The sequence below is a fragment of the Macaca thibetana genome, chromosome 5 (genome assembly GCF_024542745.1).
Source record: "Macaca thibetana thibetana isolate TM-01 chromosome 5, ASM2454274v1, whole genome shotgun sequence".
Classification (NCBI taxonomy): Eukaryota; Metazoa; Chordata; class Mammalia; order Primates; family Cercopithecidae; genus Macaca; species Macaca thibetana.
Genome location: NC_065582.1, coordinates 1,947,408 through 1,969,535, shown reverse-complemented (window position 1 = coordinate 1,969,535; position 22,128 = coordinate 1,947,408). Strand labels below are relative to the sequence as shown.

Genomic DNA, 22,128 nt, shown 5'->3' with positions numbered 1-22,128 from the left:
TTCAAGTGATTCCCCTGCTTCAGCTTCCTGAGTAGCTGGGACTACAGGTGCACACCACTACGCCTGGCTAATTTTTTGTATTTTAGTAGAGATGGGGTTTCACTATGTTGGCCGGGATGGTCTCGATCTCCTGACCTTGTGATCCACCTGCCTCAGCCTCCCGGAGTGCTGGGATTACAGGTGTGAGCCACCGTGCCTGGCCTGCTCTGAATTCTTCGTCTCAATGTTTCAAATAATTATCTCACTTTTGGCTCACTTATCTAACCTGACCCTGACTTTTCCAATCAGAGCCACTTCCCCCAATTCTTCCTGTGATTCAGCATAAAGACACACTGTGACTTTTCCAAGGGTGTATCTTTACCAGAATATACTTATTCACATCTTTTAAAAGCACATTTTGAGAATTCGAAATCGTCAAAAATGTTGCCCCAAAAGACAGATAAGTAAGATCCTACATCTTCCTTGACTTCCATGAGTCAACAGAGGCAATTTTCTGACATTTGCCTTTCGTTCCTTCCTCCTCTGCTGGTCCTAAAGAAAGAACTTGGCCTCCACAAGCCAGAGCCCACCTACAGAGGGCAGTGTAACTGATAAGCTGCTTCTATCTTCTGTGGGAACTGACCTGCATTTTCAGAACATCTGAGTAAAACCGGACCCTGTTCCACCTGGTCATGCTCATTACAACAGATCCCTGTGTGAGAGGAGTCAAGGCAGAGCTTGCTTTTTGATCTGATGACGGTCTGGATTTAATTCCTTCTCCTTGTTACTAGATACGTAACAGCTAAATAACATTAGAAAAAACAAATCAGCTCTCTGAGCATCAGTTTCCACATATGAATAGTAACATTAATGCACACTCATAGGTTGTTAAAAATATTAAAGGAGGCCGGGCGCGGTGGCTCAAGCCTGTAATCCCAGCACTTTGGGAGGCCGAGACGGGTGGATCACGAGGTCAGGAGATCGAGACCATCCTGGTGAACACAGTGAAACCCCGTCTCTACTAAAACTACAAAAAACTAGCCGGGCGAGGTGGCGGGCGCCTGTAGTCCCAGCTACTCGGGAGGCTGAGGCAGGAGAATGGCGTGAACCCGGGAGGCGGAGCTTGCAGTGAGCTGAGATCAGGCCACTGCACTCCAGCCTGGGCGACAGAGCGAGACTCCGTCTCAAAAAAAAAAAAAAAAAAAAAAAAATATTAAAGGAGATAAAGTATAATAAAACTTAAACATGAAAGTCCCTGTGTAGATACTTATTTTCTCAGCATTATACAACCATCCCTGAGCAAGGATGTAAGGGAAAGCATTTGCCAGTAGATCACCAAATAGAGAAACAGGGTGAACACCAGGCATCATTGATATTACTTACCTGATTCAAAGCATTACCTATCGGGCTTCTTCTAATAAATCAAATTGTTCTTATCAGAAAGAGGTAGGCCAGGCGCTGTGGCTCACACCTGTAATTCAAGCACTTTGGGAGGCCGAGGCGGGTGGATCACTTGAGGTCAGGAGTTCGAGACCATCTTGGTCAACACGGTGAATCCCCGCTTCTACTAAAAATACAAAAATTAACTGGGCGTGGTGGTGGGCACCTGTAACCCCAGCTACTTGGGAGGCTAAGGCAGGAGAACTGCTTGAACCCGGGGAGGTTGTGGTGAGCTGAGATCAAGCCACTGCACTCCAGCCTGGGCGACAAGAGCGAAATTCCGTCTCAAAAAAAAAGAAAAATAAAATTTTAAAATATTCACATTTTCCACAACTCCTCCTTCTTATCCACATAAAATATCTACATATATTATTATTCTCTATTTGGAATAAAAATTTTGGGAGGTCCTGATACTCACTGTCAGTAATGGGATGTCTCCGTTCCTCATGGTGGCATGCTTACATCTGAAGTCCTGCTTTCATTCCTGATTATACCTGATTCTGCAAATGTTTTCAGAAATAGATCGAGTTCCTAACCTAGTTCTAACGACCCCAGACTATATTTCTTCTCTAATTCCCCAACCCTATGATGCATATGCGTTTGTTCTCATTAGTGTAGGATTTCCCTGTTATTATCATTCATGATTCAAGTTAAGTGCAACCTCTTCCACTACACACATTTGTGTTGACAGTTACATAAATGCAACAGCTCCGGATATTAAATCAGGCTCCGACTCCCGGAATGCTTTTTATTGGGTTAGTTTACAAAAATTATTTCAATGTCCTGTTCTCCAACTTTCTGGTCTCTTGTGGTGCTGGAGTTTGCACACAGAAGATTAAGGGCTAACAGCAGCATCACAAGAAGGACCGTGTTGCGGGGAGATGGTGAGGGAGTCTGGACTTGTGTCTCCGTTTGGGATACAGAGGGAAAACACAGGCCTGAGAGCTCCTTGGAAGGCGCAATGGGAGAAACTGTAAATGAGGGACGTCTCGGTCACATTGTAGAATGATATCTGCCCATGTTCGTAGTCAAGGAAAACCCCAACTGTGTCCAACTTCTTTTTCAGGAAGAGCCTTTTCAGAGGGGGGAAGACCCAGAGGGTCCACTCCGTCCCCATCACCGACCCTGTGAGCAAGACTTTCTCTCCGGAAGCTCTGGCCGTGCTGCCCTTCGTGTCTGCAGAGCCGTGGAATATGCCCACTTGCCACCTGGTTGCCTTTTCCACGTCCACCTCCCAGTAGTGCCGCCCTGAGGTGAAGCTCTCCGCAGCCAGCACCATGGCACTGAAGTCCAATCTTCCTGGGTCGCCAGCCCCATCCTGCTGCCCATGCCTCAATTTCACAGTTCTCAGGTCCTCAGATAAGGCCAGGCAGGGATGAGCTGTTTCAGGATCCAACGTTAAATGTCCTGCCAGGAGAGAAAACCCTCGTTAACGTAGGAGTTCACCAATGCCAATGCCAGAGACGTGATTCTAACACACCTGGGCTTCCCACTGAGTGGGCACAAGCCCCAGGCGCAGACACGGGAGAGGCAATTTGGGAGGGTCCAGAAAAAGGAACCTCTAAACTTTACTTCAATATGGACCTCGTGGAGGAAAAAGTCCATAAGATATGGAAAGGGACACAGTCTGCCTGAGCAGGAAGAATAAAACAAAGACGAATGGGCTAAGGAAGGTTTAGAAACACCTTCACCCGGCCAGGCACAGTGGCTTACAAGGTCAGGGGTTCAAGACCAGCCTGGCCAAGACGGTAAAACCCCATCTCTATTTAAAAAAATACAAAAATTAGCCAGGTATGGTGGCGGACGCCTATAATCCCAGCTTCTCGGGAGGCTGAGGTAGAAAATTGCTTGAACCCGGGAAGCAGAGGTTGCAGTGAGCCGAGATCATGCCACTGCAGTCCAGCCTGGGCGACAGAGCAAAACAAACAACATCTCAAAACAAACAACAAAACAACATCTCAAAACAAACCATCTCAAAACAAACAACAAAAAACACCTTCACCCCAGAGGCTGTCAAACTGTCCTGGTGCCAAGTTCCACCCAGATATCACTTGGGACCCAACCCTGGTCTTCTACAGGTCTCCAAGCCTGGAGCAGACGGAGGAGTAAGCTAGCAGCAACTCATTCATGGCCCTCCCAATGATGTACTCTACACATCTTAAATATCTCCACAGGGTAACATAGAGGCCTGGAAACTGCGGACAACAGGCCCTGGACATCACGCAGTAAGTACATCAGAGAATTCTCCAGTGGAGGACAGAACACCTGTGAGGACCCTCCAGCAACTGACGCTGAGAACAAGCAGGCTCAATGAATTCCTCATACCTGCACAAATATACCTTCTTCCTATCTCTGTTCCTCTCACCTCTTTCTTCCCAACCTCTAACTATCATGATCTTTCACAGGGCTTGGTCCTGGGACCCCTTTCAAGTAGTATATTCTCCTTCGCTGCGTCCAGGTAACTGTGCTTCAGTTTTAAAGACCTTCCCTGTGTTTATGACTCACTCTATAAACAGCCAAATACCAGCTGGAAAAAACACAGGAATTTCAAACATAAGACACCCAAAATGGAACTTCAAGGCCAGCCCTCTGCAGTCTCCACTAAGGGAGTTCACAGCTCCCTTACTGCTTCAGCTGTCTAAGCCATAAACCTGGAAAGCCTTTATTTCCTACTTTCTTTTTTTTTTTTTTTTTTTTGAGACAGAGTCTCGCTCTGTCACCCAGGCTGGAGTGCAGTGGCCGGATCTCAGCTCACTGCAAGCTCTGCCTCCCGGGTTCACGCCATTCTCCTGCCTCAGCCTCCCGAGTAGCTGGGACTACAGGCGCCGCCACCTCGCCCGGCTAGTTTTTTGTATTTTTTAGTAGAGACGGGCTTTCACCATGTTTGCCAGGATGGTCTCGATCTCCTGACCTCATGATTCACCCGTCTCGGCCTCCCAAAGTGCTGGGATTACAGGCTTGAGCCACCGCGCCCGGCCTATTTCCTACTTTCTATAATGTGGAATCCAACTTAATTTCTAGTATTTGACTGCAGTAAATTTAATTAACTTAAATCTCTGAATTTGAAGGCCAATTCACATTATTAGGGTGGTCTCAAAAGCTACATGTCTTGAATTTTAAATAAATTGTCTGAGACTCTCAATATTTCCAGGAGACTGGCAGAAACAAATGCAAATTATCTTTGGAAAAATGCACAGCTGTGGCCGGGCACAGTGGTTCACGCTTGTAATCCCAGCACTTCAGGAGGCCGAGGCGGACGGATCACTTGAGGCCAGGACTTCGAGACCAGTCTGGTGAAACCCCATCTCTATTAAAATTACAAAAATTAGCCGGACCTGGTGGCAGCCTGTAATCCCAGCTACTCAGGAGGGTGAGGCAGGAGCATCGTTTGAATCTGGGAGGCAGAAGTTGCAGTGAGCCGAGATCGTGCCACTGCACTCCAGCCTGGGCAACAGAGCGAGACTCATCTCAAAAACAACAACAATAAGAAAAGGTTGAAGAAGAAAAACCAGGAACATCTCAAGAGAAAAAGAACTTGATAAATTCAACATTGATTCATGATAAAAATTCTTAATAAACCAGAAATAAAGGGGGACATCCTCAATTTGATGAAAGGCAGTCATAAAAAAATCCTATAGCTAGGGCCAGGCGCAGTGGCTCACGCCTGTAATCCCAGTACTTTGGGAGCCCGAGGCAGGCGGATCACGAGGTTGGGAGTTTGAGACCAGCCTGACCAATGGAGTGAAACCCCGTCTCTACTAAAAATACAAAAATTAGCTGAGTGTCGTAGCACGCGCCTGTAGTCCCAGCTACTCGGGAGGCTGAGGCAGGAGAATCGTTTGAATCTGGGAGGAGGTTGCAGTGAACGAGACTTCATCATTGCTCTCCAACCTGGGTGACAGAGCCAGACATCATCTCAAAAAACAAAAAAACAAAAAAAACAAAATACAAAACAACAAAAAGTCCTATAGCTGTATCAGAATTTACAGTAAAGACTTAATGTCTTCTTTCTTCCTAAGATCAAGAATAAGCAAGTGTCCACTCTCATCACTTCTATTCAACACACTGCAGGTCTGAGCCAGTATGATACGGCAAGAAAAATACAGAAAAGGCTTACAGACTGGAAAGGCAGAAATAAAGCTACCTATACTCATATACTGCATGACTTTGTAGAAAACCCCGAAGGATCTATTTACAGAAATCCACTGTCTAATGAGTGAGTTTTGCATAGTAATAGGGTACAAATGTCAACATATATAAAACAATTCCATTTCTATATACTTGTAATGAACTAGAAATGAATGAAATTGTCCATTAGAAATTGGTATTTTAAAATACCGTTTACAGCGGTACTAAAAAACATAAAATACTTAGGGATACATCTCCAAATACATATAACATTTGTATGCTGAAAGTGACAAAACACTAATGAGAGAAATCTAAGACCTAAATAAATGGAGATATTTTGTATTCCTGGACTGAAAGCATTAAATATTGTCAAGATGTCAATTCTTCCCCAATTGATCTACGGATTCAATGTAATATCAATAAAAATCCCAGCGGTCCATTCTGAAGAAGCCAACAAGCTGATTTCAAAATTTATGGGGAAAAGCAAACAACCTACAGTAGCCAAAACTATTCCGAAAAAGAATACATTTGGAGAATGCACAGTACCTGCTTCCAAGACTTCCTACAGAGTTATCATTCAAGCCAATGTGCTATTGGCAAAGGAATAGTCAACCATCAATAGACCTCTTAGAGTCACAAATAGTCCTGGGTCACATGGATAGAGTCAACCACCAATAGACCTCTTAGAGTCACAAATAGACCTGGTCACATGGATAGAGTCAAAACCAACAGACCTCTTAGAGTCACAAATAGACCTGGTCATATGGATAGAGTCAACCATCAATAGACCTCCTAGAGTCACAAATAGACCTGGTCACATCGATGGAGTCAACCATCAATAGACCTCTTAGAGTCACAAATAGACCTGGTCACATGGATGGAGTCAACCATCAATAGATCTCTTAGAGTCACAAATAGACCTGGTCACATGGATAGAGTCAACCATCAATAGACCTCTTAGAGTCACAAATAGGCCTGATCACATGGATAGAGTCAACCACCAATAGACCTCTTACAGTCACAAATAGACCTGGTCACATGGATAGAGTCAAAACCAATAGACCTCTTACAGTCACAAATAGACCAGGTCACATGGATACAGTCAACCACCAATAGACCTCTTAGAGTCACAAATATATCTGGTCACACATACCAGTTGATTTTCAACAAAGGGGCCAAGTAAATTGAATGGACAACGGTAGTGTTTTTAACAAATGAAACTGGAACAAATGGATACACGTGACAAAAAATAAAAATAAAAGGTAGGGGGAGGAGAGGGTTTGCACCATTCTGTGAACTGTATACAGATATTAACTCTCAATGGTTCATGGGCCACAATGTAAAACCTAAAACCGTAAAACCTAAAGCCATAAAACTTTTAGAAGGAAATCTTTGTTGGCTTTGGCAAAATTTCTCAAATAAGACACAAAAAGCACAAATCATAAAAGAAAAACATTGATAAATTGAACTTCATCAAAATGCAAAACCTCTACACTTCAAAAGACAGTATTAGGAAAATGAGAATATAAACCATACTGGGAGGAAATATTTGCAAAACATATCTGATAAATGACTGCTAAACAGAATATATAAAGAAATTATAAAACTCAAGAAACATACAACCCAATTTTAAAAAGGGGTTTGTACATGTATTTCACCAAAGTAGAGATAGAGGGAAAATAAACACATGAAAATATGCTCAACATCATTAGTCATTCTGGAAATGCAAATTAAAATGAGATACCACTACACATCTATTGGGTTGGATGCAGTAAAACAAACTGACAATACCAAATGCTGGTGAGAATATAGAGTAACTGAATCTTGCACATTATTGGTGGGAGGGCAAAATGGCACAGGTAGTTTGGAAAACAAGTTTGACAATCTCACCCTTAGATAGTCAATCAAGAACTGTGAAGCTATGCCCACAGAAAAACCTGCATGCTAATATTTACAGCACAGAGCTGGAAACAACCCATGTCCATAGAATTGCAAAAGATAAATAAATTATAGTATATTTCTACAACGGGATATTATCAACAATAAAAAGGAACAAACTACTGATACATGAAGCAGTCTGGACATTCTGTATCTCAACTGCAGTATGCTGTCAGCCTCGAAAGGCCACACACTGTAGGATTCCATCAATAGGACGCTCTGGAAAAGGCAAAGCTATAAGGACAGGAGATACAAACCCTTTGTTATACATGCTGAATTTCTCCCCCTAGAAGTTTACATTTTTAAGCAGTGGAATCTGCCTGCAATCATGTTTCATGGCTGGGAAACTGGTAAAGAATCTGCAGCCAGGCATGGTGGCTCATGCCTGTAATCCCAGCACTTTGGGAGCCCAAGGCACGAAGACCACCTGAGAGCAGGAGTTCGAGACCAACCTGACCAGCATGGTAAAATCTCGTCTCTACTATAAATACAAAAAATTAGCCGGGTGTGGTGGTGCATGCCTGTAATTCCAGCTACTCGGGAGGCCAAGGCAGGAGAATCACTTGAACCCAGGAAGGGGCGGTTGCAGTGAGCCAAGATCGTACCACCGCACTCTAGCCTGGGCAAAGTGAAACTCCGTCTCCAAAAAAATAAATAAATAAAAAAGAATTTGCATGGGAAAAGCTTTCATATAAGATCATACAGTTATTTTCTTGATCGTTATCTAATATGTATAACATATTCAGCTCTCCAGTCTCCTAAAATTTTTATTTATTTATTTAAGATAGAGTCTCGTTCTGTTGCCCAGGCTGGAGTGCAGTGGTGTGATCTCAGCTCACTGCAACCTCCGCCTCCCGGGTTCAAGCAATTCTCCTGCCTCAGCCACTCACGGAGCTGGAACTGCAGGCGTGCACCACCACAACTGGCTAATTTTCGTGTTTTTTGTAGAGATGGGACTTCACCATGTTGGTTAGGCTGGTCTCAAACTCCTGGCCTCAAGCAAACTGCCCGCCTTGGCCTCCCAAAGTACTGGGATTACAGGAGTGACCCCCTATGCTGGCCTAAAATTTTTAAACTGCTGGAATTTGTTTCCATTTATGGCAGGAAGGTGACCTGATTCTCAGATACAGAACAGAGCCGTGTGAGCGTCACACGTGTCAACTTACTCTGGAGTACTCTGAACATGCTGCTGAATCCTCTTATGTGGCATAAACTCAAGTCTATGATATGAGCGGGCTCTAGACGCTCAAGCAGCAGTGACTTGCTCCTGAAGGGAAAGGACAGCCTCAGTCATCCGCACAGACCACAGACCCCTTGGTCTAGTAGATGGATCCCATTACCTCCTGCCAGCAAATGCACTCTCCTTATCCCAATCAACATCTTATTGGACTCTGGTTCTGACCCAATTGTATCCAAAATGAAAACTCACCTTTCTAAAGAGTATTTTGCATTCTAAGGGAAAGAAAAGAGACCGGGTTACTACTGGGTTTTTGAGCCGTCTTTTGCAATCTGTGCCCAGGAAAATATCCTCTACAATAAACTCAATTTCCATGTCATGTCTTCAGCCTCATAATGCTAGTTATCAGATGAACAAATTCTAACATGGAAACAGAAAAAGTCAGAAAAATGCATGAAATCATGTTGTTGTATCCCCAAGGAAAATGTTTTCTATCCTTCACCCCAGCAATCTTATTCAGAGCCACCATTTCTCAGTCTTCAGAACGCAAGCATCTATCTGCTTTCCATGCAGGGGGTGGCCAGAGTTGAGCAGGCTGGGAGGGCAGTGGGAGGCAGGCAGAGCCACACCTGCCTGCATGATCAAGAACTGAGCTGCTTCCTAAGGATTTACCTGCAGACGCTTTCCAGATGAGCGCATTCACTTGCAATTACAAGCCTAGCAGAGGGATATGGACAGTCTTAAAAAGACAGTAAGGCCGGGCGCAGTGGCTCATGCCTGTAATCCCAGCACTTTGGGAGGCCCAGGAGGGTGGATCACCTGAAGTCAGGAGTTTGAGACAAGCCTGACCAGAATGGTGAAACTCCATCTCTACTAAAAATACAAAAATTAGCCGGGTGTGGTGGTGGGCGCCTGTAATCCCAACCACTCGGGAGGCTGCGGCAGGAGAATCGCTTGAACCCAGGAGGCAGAGATTGCAGTGGGCCAAGATCACTCCACTGCACTCCAGCCTGGGCAATAGAGTGAGACTCCATCTAAAAAAAAAAGATAACCCACTTTTTGAAAAGGAAACGTATGTTACTGTACAAAATTCAAAATATGCAAATACTTACCACAGACTGAGTAGCTTCTTCACAACAGAAATTCATTTCTCGCGGTTCTGGAGGCCAGGAATCTCCAGATCAAGGCACCGGCAGATTCCGTGTCCGCTGAGGGCTCCAGCCCTCCTAGGTAGCCTCCATCTCCAGCCTCACAAGCCGAAGGCGCAAGGTCTTCCTCCGCCTCTTTTATAAGGGCCCTAATCCTACTCACAGGGGCTCTGCCCCCAGGACCCACTCACTACCCAAAGGCCCCACCTCCCAATACCATCGCCTTGGGGAAGAGGATGTCAACATAAATATTTTGGAGGGACACAAACCTTCAGACCATAGCAGATAATCTCACCCTTGTTTCAAGATCATCGCAGATGACTATATATTTATTTATTTTTGCCAGAAAGTCTGTGACTGTTAGCAGGCACACATGTATATGTGTGTATATATACTTCTTATCGAAAGATCAAACGAAAAGCAATCTGCATCTTTCTTTTTCACTTGAGTGCTTGAAGATACTCTTGTAGTGCCTATAGAGCTGTTTTATTCTTTATGATTACAGAATATTTCATTGTACGGATGTATCATAATTTGACTAATCAATTAACCACACTGTCACATCTCAATCCGAACTTACTGCTTTAAGGTGAGAATAATCTCATAAGCAGCTCCACACTATCCCACAAAGCTACGACCATTCCTAATGCTTTTGGCAGCTAAAAAATAGTCGTGCAGTCTTCTTTTGTAGTTGAAGATCATTGGATATTGTGTTCTGGCGGCAACCCCTAATGAGTACTGTCCACTTCTGATTTCTCAAATACTGGAATGAATTTTATTTTCTTTTCCCCAGCATCTTACCTTGAGCAATGCTAAGGCGTCTTCCCCACACTTCTTCTCAAGCTCCGTGGTGAGTTTTTGGAGGCTGCAGATCTGTTCAGAAACCCTGGCTTCACTCTCCTTCAATTTCTTCATGTTCTCTCTCCCCACATGGCTCAGTCTCTGCAGAAGCATCTCTTTGTTACTATTTAACAACCTCAAGTTCAGGAACAAGAGTTCGGTAACTTCTCCTATTGATTCATTCAACCATGTCTTTAAAAACCTGCTTTTTGGCTGGGCACGGGGCTCACGCCTGTAATCCCAGCACTTTGGGTGGCCAAGGCCAGCAGATCATGAGGTCAGGTGTTCGAGACCAGCCTGGCCAACATGGTGAAACTTGGTCTCCACTAAAAGTACAAAAATCAGCCAGGGGTGGTGGCGGGCGCCTATAATCCCAACTACTCAGGAGGCTGAAGCAGGAGAATTGCTTGAACCCGGGAGGCAGAGGTTGCAGTGAGCCAAGATCGTGCCACTGCACTCCAGCCTGAGCAACAGAGCAAGACTCTGTCTCAAAGAAAAAAAAAAAAAAAAAAAAAAAACCAAACCAAACCAAACAAACCTGCTTTTCTGCCTGCTACCCCAGGAATAGACATAATTAGGCAAGACCATGATATTGTTGAAGCAGGATTCCTCTCAAGAGACAGTGGATTCTTTGACCCCATTATGTATGTTTAAGCTGACACAGATGTGGGTACATGCAGCCCTTACTCAAATTAACATGTACCTAAAACATTTCATGTTTTTTCTGTGGCTGCTCAGAAGGTTCCCTATTTTTTCATTAACTTGAAATCAATTAAAATTAAGTTATATAGATTAACTAATAAGAAATACATAATTATGTACTGATATTGGTTTTCTTTTTATCCTTCCAAGTATACTTTACATAGGTAGTCACATAAGCAACGTGAGTATGTTATTTAGGGGGAAAGAACATAAACATAAGTGATAGTTTATTATATTTGATTACTAATCCGACAACTTACTTTTTTCTTGGAGAACATTCCTTATTCATATACACAGAGCCGTGACACCATCGTAACATGCTGAAGAGTATTCTTCCATGTATGTGCAGACCACATTTTGTGAGTCTTCTATTGATAAATACAGGGTGTTTCTAACCTCTTGCTATGAATAAATGTTATAATTGTAGTATTTCCTACTCATCAACTGCTTAACATGAAGCAAGACACTGTTTAATAAGCCTAGCAGATTACCTCACTCAAATCTCACAATAATTTTATAAATTAGGGGCCATTGTTATGTGCAGTTTACAGCTAAAGGAACCAAGTCAAAGGTTAAGCAGCAGGTCGTAGGCCACCCAGGAGCCAGTAAACAGCTGACTCAGATAGGAACTCCATTCATCTAGCTTCAAAGGAGAATTCTAAACCATGGCTCTAAACTGAAACTCAGTTTCAGTGTTGCCTTATCCAGGTATCTTTTTCTATGTGTGTAAGTATATTTGAAGTATAATAGAGTAATATGTGTACAAATATATTTATAGGTATATTGTGCTTTATTTATGTCTTTTTATATGCATGTGAAGATAAATTCATAGAAATAGAGTTGCCAGGTAGGTATATAATTCATTTAATACATGTGTGGTTGTCACTGGATATGTTATTCCGGAATTGACATAATGTTCAGCTCTTCTTTTTCTCATTTTTCAAATATTAAGAGGATGTTGTTTTCAACATCTCACCTGCAGCATTTCCTGGAACATCTCCTCTAGTTCTGTGGCAAGTTGGATCACTTGATTCAGAAGGCCTTCTCTCAAGTTCAAGTCAGACGTGCATTCTTGCTGTCTCTGGAGATTCAGCTCACACTCTTCATCCAACAACCGGAGTCTCATACTATACTCAGACTCAATCATCTTTTTAAAATTTTGTTCCTCTTCCTTCCTCATATAGACATGATAGACTTCAGGTTAAACATGATAGATTAACACCACACACACACATTATAATAGTTATATATATATATCTCTCTCTCTCTCACATTGACCACAATGTGTTCTTTCCATCTCTAACCCCAATATAAAGACAAGGAAGGCCGGGCGCGGTGGCTCACGCCTGTAATCCCAGCATTTTGGGAGGCCAAGGTGGGCAGATCACAAGGTCAGGAGATCGAGACCATCCTGGCCAACGTGGTGAAAACCCGTCTCTACTAAAAATACAAAAATTAGCTAGGCGTGGTGGCACATGCCTGTAATCCCAGCTACTTGGGAGGCTGAGGCAGGAGAATCGGTTGAACCTGGGAGGCGGAGGTTGCAGTAAGCCGAGTTCACATCACTGCACTCCAGCCTGGCAACAGAGCTAGACTCCGTCTCAAAAAAAAAAAAAGACAAGGAAATATAAAGTACAGAAGCAATAAACCCAAAGGACAAATGGAATTTGAGTCAACATCAGCCAAGACATCAACACAATTTTACAACATAAAATGCAGACGAAGAAATGTTCATCAATAAGGAAAAACTAAGGAAGCTACAGCCTCTGTCAACACAGAGGAGGAGACCAGGACATTGGAAAAGGGCCAATGGGATTTGCTGATGCTTGGGTAAGAGGTGTGGGGAAAAAAAGAAGTCATGGACGAAAGACACCAAAAATTTCAGGCTAAGCAACTGGAAGAATGGAATTATCAAAATATAGAGAGAGAATCTATGGCAGGGCTGGATTCCAGAAGTGAGGCGTGCGCATTAGTTAGGGATGTGATGAATTTGGTTAGTTAGGGATGTGATGAATTTGGTTAGTCAATTAGACATCCAAGTAAAGACAGTAAGTAGGAAACTGGACGTGAAGTCTACTACCTTTTGGAAGTCTGGGCTAGGGATATATATTTGGGAGTAGTCATCTTAGAGATGCTTAAGTAACATCTCTATTAAGCTATTTAAGATTCAATGAAATCGTCTGGGCGCTGTGGCTCACATCTGTAATTCCAGCACTTTGGGAGGCTGAGGCAGATGGATCATGAGTCAGCAGTTCGAGACCAGCCTGACCAATATGGTGAAACCCTTGTCTACTAAAAATACAAAAATTAGCCGGGCATGATGATGGGCACCTGTAATGTCAGCTACTTGGGAGACTAAGGCAGGAGAATCGCTTGAACCCGGGAGGCGGAGGTTGCAGTGAGCCGAGATCGAGCCACTGCTCTTTAGCCTGGGCAACAAGAGCGAAACTCCGTCTCAAAAAAAAAAAAAAAAAAAAAAAAGATTCAATGAAATCAAGATTTATCAAGAACCTGACCACTTCTCACCACCTCTTTACCTGTCCCCCAGCTCACCATCATCTCTCCCTAATTACTGCAAGTCCCTTTACACGTCTCTCCACCTCTGCTTTTACTATCTTAATGTCTATTTTCATTTGGCAGCTAGCATGTTTCTATGAAATGGAAGTTAAGCCATGTCAGTCTTCTGTGCAAAACCTTCCAGTGGTTTTGAACCTTGTATTTCATTGAAGGCTAGCCACCCTGAATGACTGACCATCTTCTGATCTCATCACCTACAGCTCCCATTTCCTTACACAGCTCCAGCCAGATACATGGCAGCCTCCAGGCCTTCCCTCTGCCTAGAATATTCCTCCCCAAGATAACCGCATGGCTCAATCCCTCACCTCCTTCGGTGCCACCTTCTGAATAACAAGGTTCTGATCACTTTATTTAAAAGCTCACTCCATTGCTTTCTTTCTCATTTAAAAAAATTTTTTTAAACATTTCCCATGTAACATACTATACATTAGGCCGCGCACGGTGGCTCAAGCCTGTAATCCCAGCACTTTGGGAGGCCGAGACGGGCGGATCACGAGGTCAGGAGATCAAGACCATCCTGGCTAACATGGTGAAACCCCGTCTCTACTAAAAAAATACAAAAAACTAGCCGGGCGAGGTGGCGGGCGCCTATAGTCCCATCTACTTGGGAGGCTAAGGCAGGAGAATTGCTTGAACCCGGGAGGTGGAGCTTGCAGTGAGCTGAGATCGCGCCACTGCACTCTAGCCTGGGCGACACAGCGAGACTCCATCTCAAAAAAAAAAAACAAAAAACGCTACACATTAAACTTATTTTGTTTACTTCCACTAGAATTTAAGTTCCACAAAATCAGAACTGGTTTTTTTTTTTGTTTTCCATTGACGCGCCCCTAGCAGCTTGCATAGTTCCTGGCAAACAGTGAGATCTCAGTATTTGCTGAACATGTGGTGCTTGAAACTTAAAAAAAAGGGGGGATTAGCTGAAAAATTCTTGCTTAGCCAGGCAATTCTCCTCCACTATCTTCCCCAACTAGGCATTTACTTCCTTTAAAAACTGAGGGAAAGAAAAGACCCAGAATCGGGGATACCTTGCACAGAATAAGATTAAGTATGAAGACACGGTCTGAAATTAGAAGTGAAATGTGCCTAACAGGTGATGAACCCTCAAATCTGGATAGCAATTCTCAAATCGCTCTTTAAAGGGTTTCAGAATTTATGTGGCAACCAGAAGTACAAGAGATGCTCCTTCTCCTATGTCATTGTTCCGAATGGTGTCACTAATCTTTTTGATCATTGCAAATAGCATTGCAAATGCCATTTTACTCACAATATAATTTGTACTTCTCTTACCATGAACAAAAGTTCAGATTCTTTCAATGTATTTAAAATATATTTACACTTTCTTTTCTGCAAACTCTTATTTGATCATTATTTAAAATTAAGTTTCTAGTCTTTTTCTTACTGATTTATTTTTATTTATTTATTTTTTTTTGAGACGGATTCTTGCTCTGGGGCCCAGGCTGGAGTCCAGTAGTGTGATCTCAGCTCACTGCAGTCTCTGCCTCCTCTCCTGGTTCAAGCGATTCTCCTGCCTCAGCCTCCCGAGTAGCTGGGGTTACAGGCTCGTGGAACCACGCCCAGCTACTTTTTGTATTTTTAATAGAGACGGAGTTCCACCATGTTGGCCAGGCTGGTCTCAAACTCCTGACCTCAAGTGATTCGCCCTCCTCAGCCTCCCAAAGTGCTGGGATTACAGGCGTGAGCCACCGTGCCTAGCCTCTTACTGACTTTAAAAAGCTTTTTATACATTAAGATATTAGCACTTTTCCTTCCTATAGATTTCACATGTTTTTCCTGCTTTGTGATTTGTCTTTTGACTTTGTTTATGATACACTATTTTCTGACAACATTACTGGTAATTTTCCCCCAAGAATCACGATAAGCACTGACCTGAATCATCGCCATTCTTTCTTGCTCATCAGTCAATATGCATTTAGCTGCTTCAAGTTTCTCCCTCGATGTATTCAATATTTCCTGGAATAACTTCTAGAGAGAAAGCACAGAATTCCAGGTGAGATCATTGATTTACAACAGTTGGATTCCTAACCTTAGAGTTCAACAGCCAACAACTCTGAGTATATATTTTCTTAGCCTTTAGGTTGAAGGTTCAATGAACTTATCTAATATTCTTTAATAAACATCGACTAAGATCATGGTTTTGGAGGACTGGAATATCTGTCCATTTCATCCGTATAGGAGTTGGCCAGAGGGTTTTGGGATTTGCGAGACTCTTACCCTGTAATTCTCAGCAGCCTCTTGTATCCCACACACCGCGTGATGTTTGTGCTCCTGGGACTGGAAGCATTTGCTGCAGAGTGTGATTTGGTCAACATCACAGAACAGCTGTATCGGTTCCAGGTGTGTTTCACAACAGGCATCTTCCGTGATGTGCTGTAACTGAGGGCTGAGCCTTTTGGACATCCTGGTAGGTGTTGAAGACTGGACTGTTTGCTTCTGCTGAGATATTTCCCTGCACTCGGAATGAGAAACAATGGTGGCTTCCTTTGTTTTCTGGAGCAGGCACACACACTTGGCAACTTCAGGGTCCACAAAGATCCAAGGAAATAGTCCACACAGGCAGAGCGGGTCGGCGCTCTGGACTCCTCAAATCCAACAAACTTCTGGCGGCTGCCTGCTTGGGGAAAAGACAGAGTTAGGCCAGTGTTCTAAGATCAGCGGGGCTCCCTCAGGTCTTCTGACGATCTTGAGCAATAGGCTGAAAATTAATTACAAAGAACAGCACGCACCTATGAGTCATCTGGGGGAAAACAGTGCTCAAAAGGCATCGTACGAAAGAAGTTCATTGATAGAATTACAGAAAAAACCCACAACTAGTTGAAAAAGTTATTAAAATACTTTCCCTTTGAGAGACAGGGTCTTGCTCTGTCGCCCAGTCTGGAGTACAGTGGGGTGACCACAGCTCACTGCAGCCTCTGGTGAACTCCTGGGCTCCGGCGATCCTCCCGCCTCAGCTTCTGGAGTAGCTGGGACTACAAGGCGGCTCAAAACACACTGCAACAGAAGGAATGGGGAAGCGAAGAAGTGAAAACAGCTCCTCTTTTTTTTTGAGACCGAGTCTCGCTCTGTCCCCCAGGCTGGAGGGCAGTGGCGTGATCTCCGCTCACTGCAAGCTCCGCCTCCCGGGTTCCCGCCGTTCTCCTGCCTCAGTCTCCCGAGTGGAGTAGCTGGGACTACGGGCGCCCGCAGCCACGCCCGGCTAATATTTTTGTATTTTCAGTAGAGACAGGGTTTCACCCCTGTTAGCCAGGATGGTCTCGACCTCCTGACCTCATGATCCGCCCGCCTCGGCCTCCCAAAGTGCTGGGATTCCAGGCGTGAGCCACCGCGCCGGGCCAAAAACAGCTCTTCTAAGAAGCCATCCATTAAACAGATTTGCAAAACAGTGAAACCAAGTCACTCTTCTCAAAAATTTTGTTTCCGAAATAAAATCTCAGGAGTGACGTGAGGCGCAGACCGCGGTCCGGACAGGAGCGCCCTGGCTCCTTCTCAGTAATTTTGTTTCCGAAATAAAACTTTAGGAGTGACGTGAGGAGCAGCCCGCGGTCCGGACGGGAGCGCCCTGGCTCCTTCTCAGTAATTTTGTTTCCGAAATAAAACTTTAGGAGTGACGTGAGGCGCAGCCCGCGGTCCGGACGCGAGCGCCCCGGCTCCTTCCTCTTCGACTCCATCTTGGCGGTGGCGGCAGCCGGAAGCGCGGTTCAGTTGCCAACCTGCAGTTCTGGGTCCGCGCCCCGGAGCTTCCTGCCCTGCAGCGGACCGGCCCGGAGACGGTCTCCGGGTGGCGGCGGCTGCGCCACTGGGGGGCCTCGCCCCGGAAGATCGATCGTGCTCCTGGCAGGCGCGCCCCTGGACCAGGCTGCGCCACTGGGGTGCCTCGCCCCGGAAGATCGATCGTGCTCCTGGCAGGCGCGCCCCTGGACCAGGGCCGGGTGGAGGCCCCGACTGCCCGGGAAGCCGCAGGCCCCATGCCGGGAGGCCACGTCCGTGGTTCCCGGGCCGCGCTGGGAAAGCGACAGGTCAGACTCTCACTCAGGTGGCCGCACGGGAAGAAGACAGGCCGGGCTGAGCCGCGGATGCGGTACAAGCGGCGTTTGTCAACGTTGTGCCCGTCTTTGGCAAGAAGAAGGCCCCCAATGCCCTTCTTCCTAAGTCCTTTGTAATTCTGACTTTCTCTATTAATAAAAAAGCCACTTAGCTCGAAATTTTCTTTCAGAAAAAGGTTTTTGTTTTTATTATTTATTTATTTATGAGACAGAATCTCACTCTCACCCAGGCTGGAGTGCGGTGGTGTGATCTCAGCTCACTGCAACCTCCGTCTCCCGGGTTCAAGCGATTCACCTGCCTCAGCCTCCCGAGTAGCTGGGACTACAGGCGCGGCCACCACACCCGGCTGATTTTTTGTATTTTTAGTAAGAGACGGGGTTTCACTGTGTTAGCCACACTGGTCTCGAACTCCCGACCTCAGGTGATCGACCCGCCTCGGCCTCCCAAAATGCTGGAATTACAAGCGTGAGCCACCGTGGTTGGCTTGTTTTATATTATTTTGAATGAATAATTATAAAATGCAGTTTTAAATTTCTAATACAGTAAACATAGATACTGACAATCATAAACAAAAGCTTATTAGGACCTTCATCAATAATGAGTGCAAAGGAGTACTGATTCCAAAAAGTTGAGAATCTTGGCCTGAAAAGGCATATTCCCGGCAAATGGGACTGTGAATGAATGCATCCATAATTTTGACATGTTTTGTCAGTTTCCCAAGCACAAAAGTTGTACAATTTTGCACTCCAAGCAACAAATTAAAAAGATGTTAAACTTTTGGATCACTGCCCACTGGCTGGGTGAGAAATAGTATATTCATATATTTTCAACTTCCATCCGTTCTATTATTAATATGTCTAAGCCTTTTATTTTCTTATGCTAAAAAATCATCTTCATTTCTTTTGCTGCCAACTCTTACGTTCAAGCCTATTTCTCAGTTTATTCCATCAGGTTTGGCCTTTTTTGGGGGAGGGATCAATTTTAAGAGATAGTTATAGATCCAAGTTCCTGTAGATTATATGCGTTGCAAATACTTTCTCTCTCCTTGTCTTTGAATATGCTTTTATCCTTTGTTCTGCTTAGGTCTTTGAAATCCTGCTGATTTCCCGCATCTTAGGTCCCTGAACGTGTCCCAGATGACTCCACTGAGTCACCAAACAAAGAAATTCACCAATTCAAATTTTTCCTTGAGCTCCCAGCAGCAGTTAACATAGCTGACCACGCCCTTCTTCCTACAATGTTTTCTTCTCTCATCAGTCTGCAGCTGACATTCCTCTAACTTGACTGGTCTTGTTCTCTGTGGCCTTTTCTGGTCCCACATTCTCTGAACCTCTCGATCTTGGGGTGCTTCAAGGTTGAGTTCTGGTCTCCCAGTCCTGGTCTCTCCCTAGGTAATCTTACTCGTTTTTGAAGATTTAAGTTCCACTCTCAGATTTCAATCTCCTGCCCAATTCTTAACATATTTGCAATAGAATGTATAAGGAGCACCCAAAATTAACATATCTAAAGCCGCTCTGGATCTCAACCCAATGGCTCTCTTCCCCCAAACCCATTCCTTTGGAGCCACAGGTTAAGCCTTCCTTTCACCAACTCAACTATTGTTTTCCAAATTTATATTCTGTCCTGCCCTCCTCGCCCATCTCCAACTCCTCTCTGCTCAACCACCAGAATACTGTTTTGAAACCAAAACCAAGGGAGCAGGTTTTTGGTCACTTTCTATGGCATTTAGAGTAAGATCCAAGTGGCTATCCCAGTCCTATAAAATCTGGCCTCCGGCCTTCAGCTGATTTCACTATAGCTTTCCCCCATCACTGTCAATTCCAGTTGCCTCAGATTCATCACAGCCCTTCCCACTTCCATGGCCAAGGAAGCTGTTCTTTGATATTTTTGCAATTCTGGCTGCCTCTTCTTACTTCTCTTCAGTTCTCGGCTCAAATGTCTTCCCAAGAGATACCTTTCCATCACTATTCAATCTGAAATACCTTCCTACTACTCATCTCCTTATTTTACTTTCTTTGTAGCTAAGTGATTTTCTTTCTAGGAACACATTCACTTGTGGGTCACTCTCCATCCATAAGAAACTAAGTCCTTTAGATGTCCTGTGTCTACATCTGACATACTCCATGCACTCCATAAAAGATATTTTATGTCAAACTAGTAAAAATTGAAGGTGTAATGAGAGGGCCAGAGACTAAATATTTTTACAGGAACAACAAAGGAAAATTGACGAATTAAGTCCCCAGCATGTTGTCTACCCTTATTTTGTTTTTCCTAATTGTTTTTCTTCAGGCTTTTTCCTGATAACACACAGATACACACACAGATTCTAAGATCAAGTTTAGAAATCTAATGAAACAATTATTAAGAAAATGATCTACAGAGGAAATCTCACTTACTTTCTTTGTAGCAATCCTGGGTATTTCCTTTTTTTTGTTTTGTTTTTTTGTTTTGAGACAGGGTCTTGCTCTGTCGCCCAGGCTGGAATGCAGTGGCGCGATCTCAGCTCACTATAGCCTCGAGCTCCCAGGCTCAAGTGATTTTCCCACCTTGGCCTCCTGAGTAGCTGGGATTACAGGCGCTGCACGACCACACCCGGCAAATTTTTGTACTTTTTGTAGAGACGGGGTTTCAGTATGTTTCCCAGGCTGGTCTTGAACTCCTGGGCTCAAGCAATCTGCCTGCCTCAGCCTCCCAAACTGCTGGTATTACAGGAATGAGTCACCACGCCCGACCAAGGTATTTCCTTTAGGGAAAAAGCTGGAACAGTGGAGACTGACGAGATTTTATCAGTTCAGTTCCTCCCTCAGCCCCGCCCTCACACCATCAGGAAGGCATCTGTGAAGTTTCTTATCATATTCACACAATTAATCTAGTACAACGCTTAACAAATGCTCATTACGCATTAGAACCACCTGAGTTTATTAAAACTCAAGGCTCTCCACAGGGTCTCTGATTCCAGAAATCTAGAGTGGGGCCTGTAATTTCCATTTTTAATGAACTACCAGAAAATGCTTAATCACCCTGCCCTTGGTTGGATAAATATCTTGTTTTATCTCCAGTCCCCCGTGCAGTGCCTAACACCTCTAGCTCCTTCAGGTTTGGGATTTTTTTCTTAATGAGTCTGGTGTATATTGACAATGTCACAAGAAAGAAGCCTTCAAGCTAATACTCAAGGATGTGTTTGTTCCTTAGCAGAAAATAATGCCTGACTTGTTAGTTTCTAGAACGTTTGCTGGAGGAAGTGTTCATTCCATTATCTGTGGAAAGAAAAACCAAGAGTAGGGATAACTGCCTAAGGAATCTGTCACAGATGGGAGGTCAGGGAACAATTCCAGATAATTCATATTTGATATTTGGCCTCAGTGAGGAGGAACTCTTCACAGCTTTCTAAGTTTTATAGTTTTGTCCCTGAGGGTTTTTATTGCATCAGTCAATCAATCCCCTGCTAATCAAACCAGTGAGTTTTTTTGTTTTGTTTTGTTTTTTTTAATACTGCTGACAGGATAATGAGAATTCTTCTCCTTGGCTTATCTGATCTTTCAGAACCTGGTTCTGCCTTATGGAATCTCAAGTACACCGTTTCTCTTTTTCTTTTTTCTTTCTTTCTTTTTTAGATGGGGGTCTCACTCTGTTGCCTAGGCTGGAGTGCAGTGGCACAATCTCGGCTCACTGCAGCCTCCGCCTCCAAGGTTCAAGCAATTTTCTCAGCCTCCCGAATAGCTGGATTATAGGCGCACCACCACACCTGGCTAATTTGTGTATTTTTAGTGGAGATGGGGTTTCACCATGTTGGCCAGGCTGGTCCCAAACTCCTGACCTCAGTTGATCCACCCTCCTTGGTCTCCCAGAATTCTGGCCACCGCGCCGGGCCATACACCCTTTCTCTTATCTCAAATGATTACCTACACCCAATCTCTTTTCCAAAACCTAATTCCCCAGTTTGCTTCAAGTAGACCATATTTATTCTTGTGCACCACTCCCCTCCTCAGCCAGTCCTCCTCTTATTTTTCTAAGCCAATCTTCCTTTCTCTTCTAAACCTGGGTATAGCCAACATCTGTGAAGATACTCACACATACTTGTCAGATACTCTGTCATTTATTCTCACCATCCCCTGAGCTTTCATAACTCTTGAGCTT

General features: G+C 44.2%; 1 protein-coding gene across 2 annotated transcripts; it reads right to left on the bottom strand.

The window, feature by feature from the left end:
* Positions 1-1,845: 1,845 nt before the first annotated feature.
* Positions 1,846-20,687, bottom strand: TRIML2 (tripartite motif family like 2). Of its 2 annotated transcripts, XM_050789984.1 has the most exons (9): positions 20,388-20,687; positions 16,783-16,938; positions 16,162-16,554; positions 15,817-15,912; positions 12,329-12,523; positions 10,612-10,752; positions 8,915-8,937; positions 8,652-8,752; positions 1,846-2,826 (listed from the first exon to the last, which is right to left on the bottom strand). In XM_050789984.1, the coding sequence occupies exons 3-9, from the start codon at positions 16,345-16,347 to the stop codon at positions 2,255-2,257; spliced, it is 1,314 nt and encodes a 437-aa protein (XP_050645941.1). In that variant the 5' UTR covers positions 16,348-16,554; positions 16,783-16,938; positions 20,388-20,687; the 3' UTR covers positions 1,846-2,254. The 2 variants fall into 2 exon arrangements, with proteins under 2 accessions (XP_050645941.1, XP_050645939.1); XM_050789982.1 differs by having other exon boundaries at positions 16,162-16,938.
* Positions 20,688-22,128: the final 1,441 nt, after the last annotated feature.

Excerpts from the sequence above, each read along its gene's own strand:
- TRIML2 (XM_050789982.1), bottom strand. The coding sequence starts at position 16,347 with ATGTCCAAAAGGCTCAGCCCTCAGTTACAGCACATCACGGAAGATGCC. Across the intron at positions 10,753-12,328 it reads TGTTCCAGGAAATGCTGCAG|AGACTGAGCCATGTGGGGAG; the intron begins GTGAGATGTTGA and ends ATGCTTCTGCAG. Across the intron at positions 8,753-8,914 it reads GCAAAATACTCTTTAGAAAG|GAGCAAGTCACTGCTGCTTG; the intron begins GTGAGTTTTCAT and ends CTTTCCCTTCAG.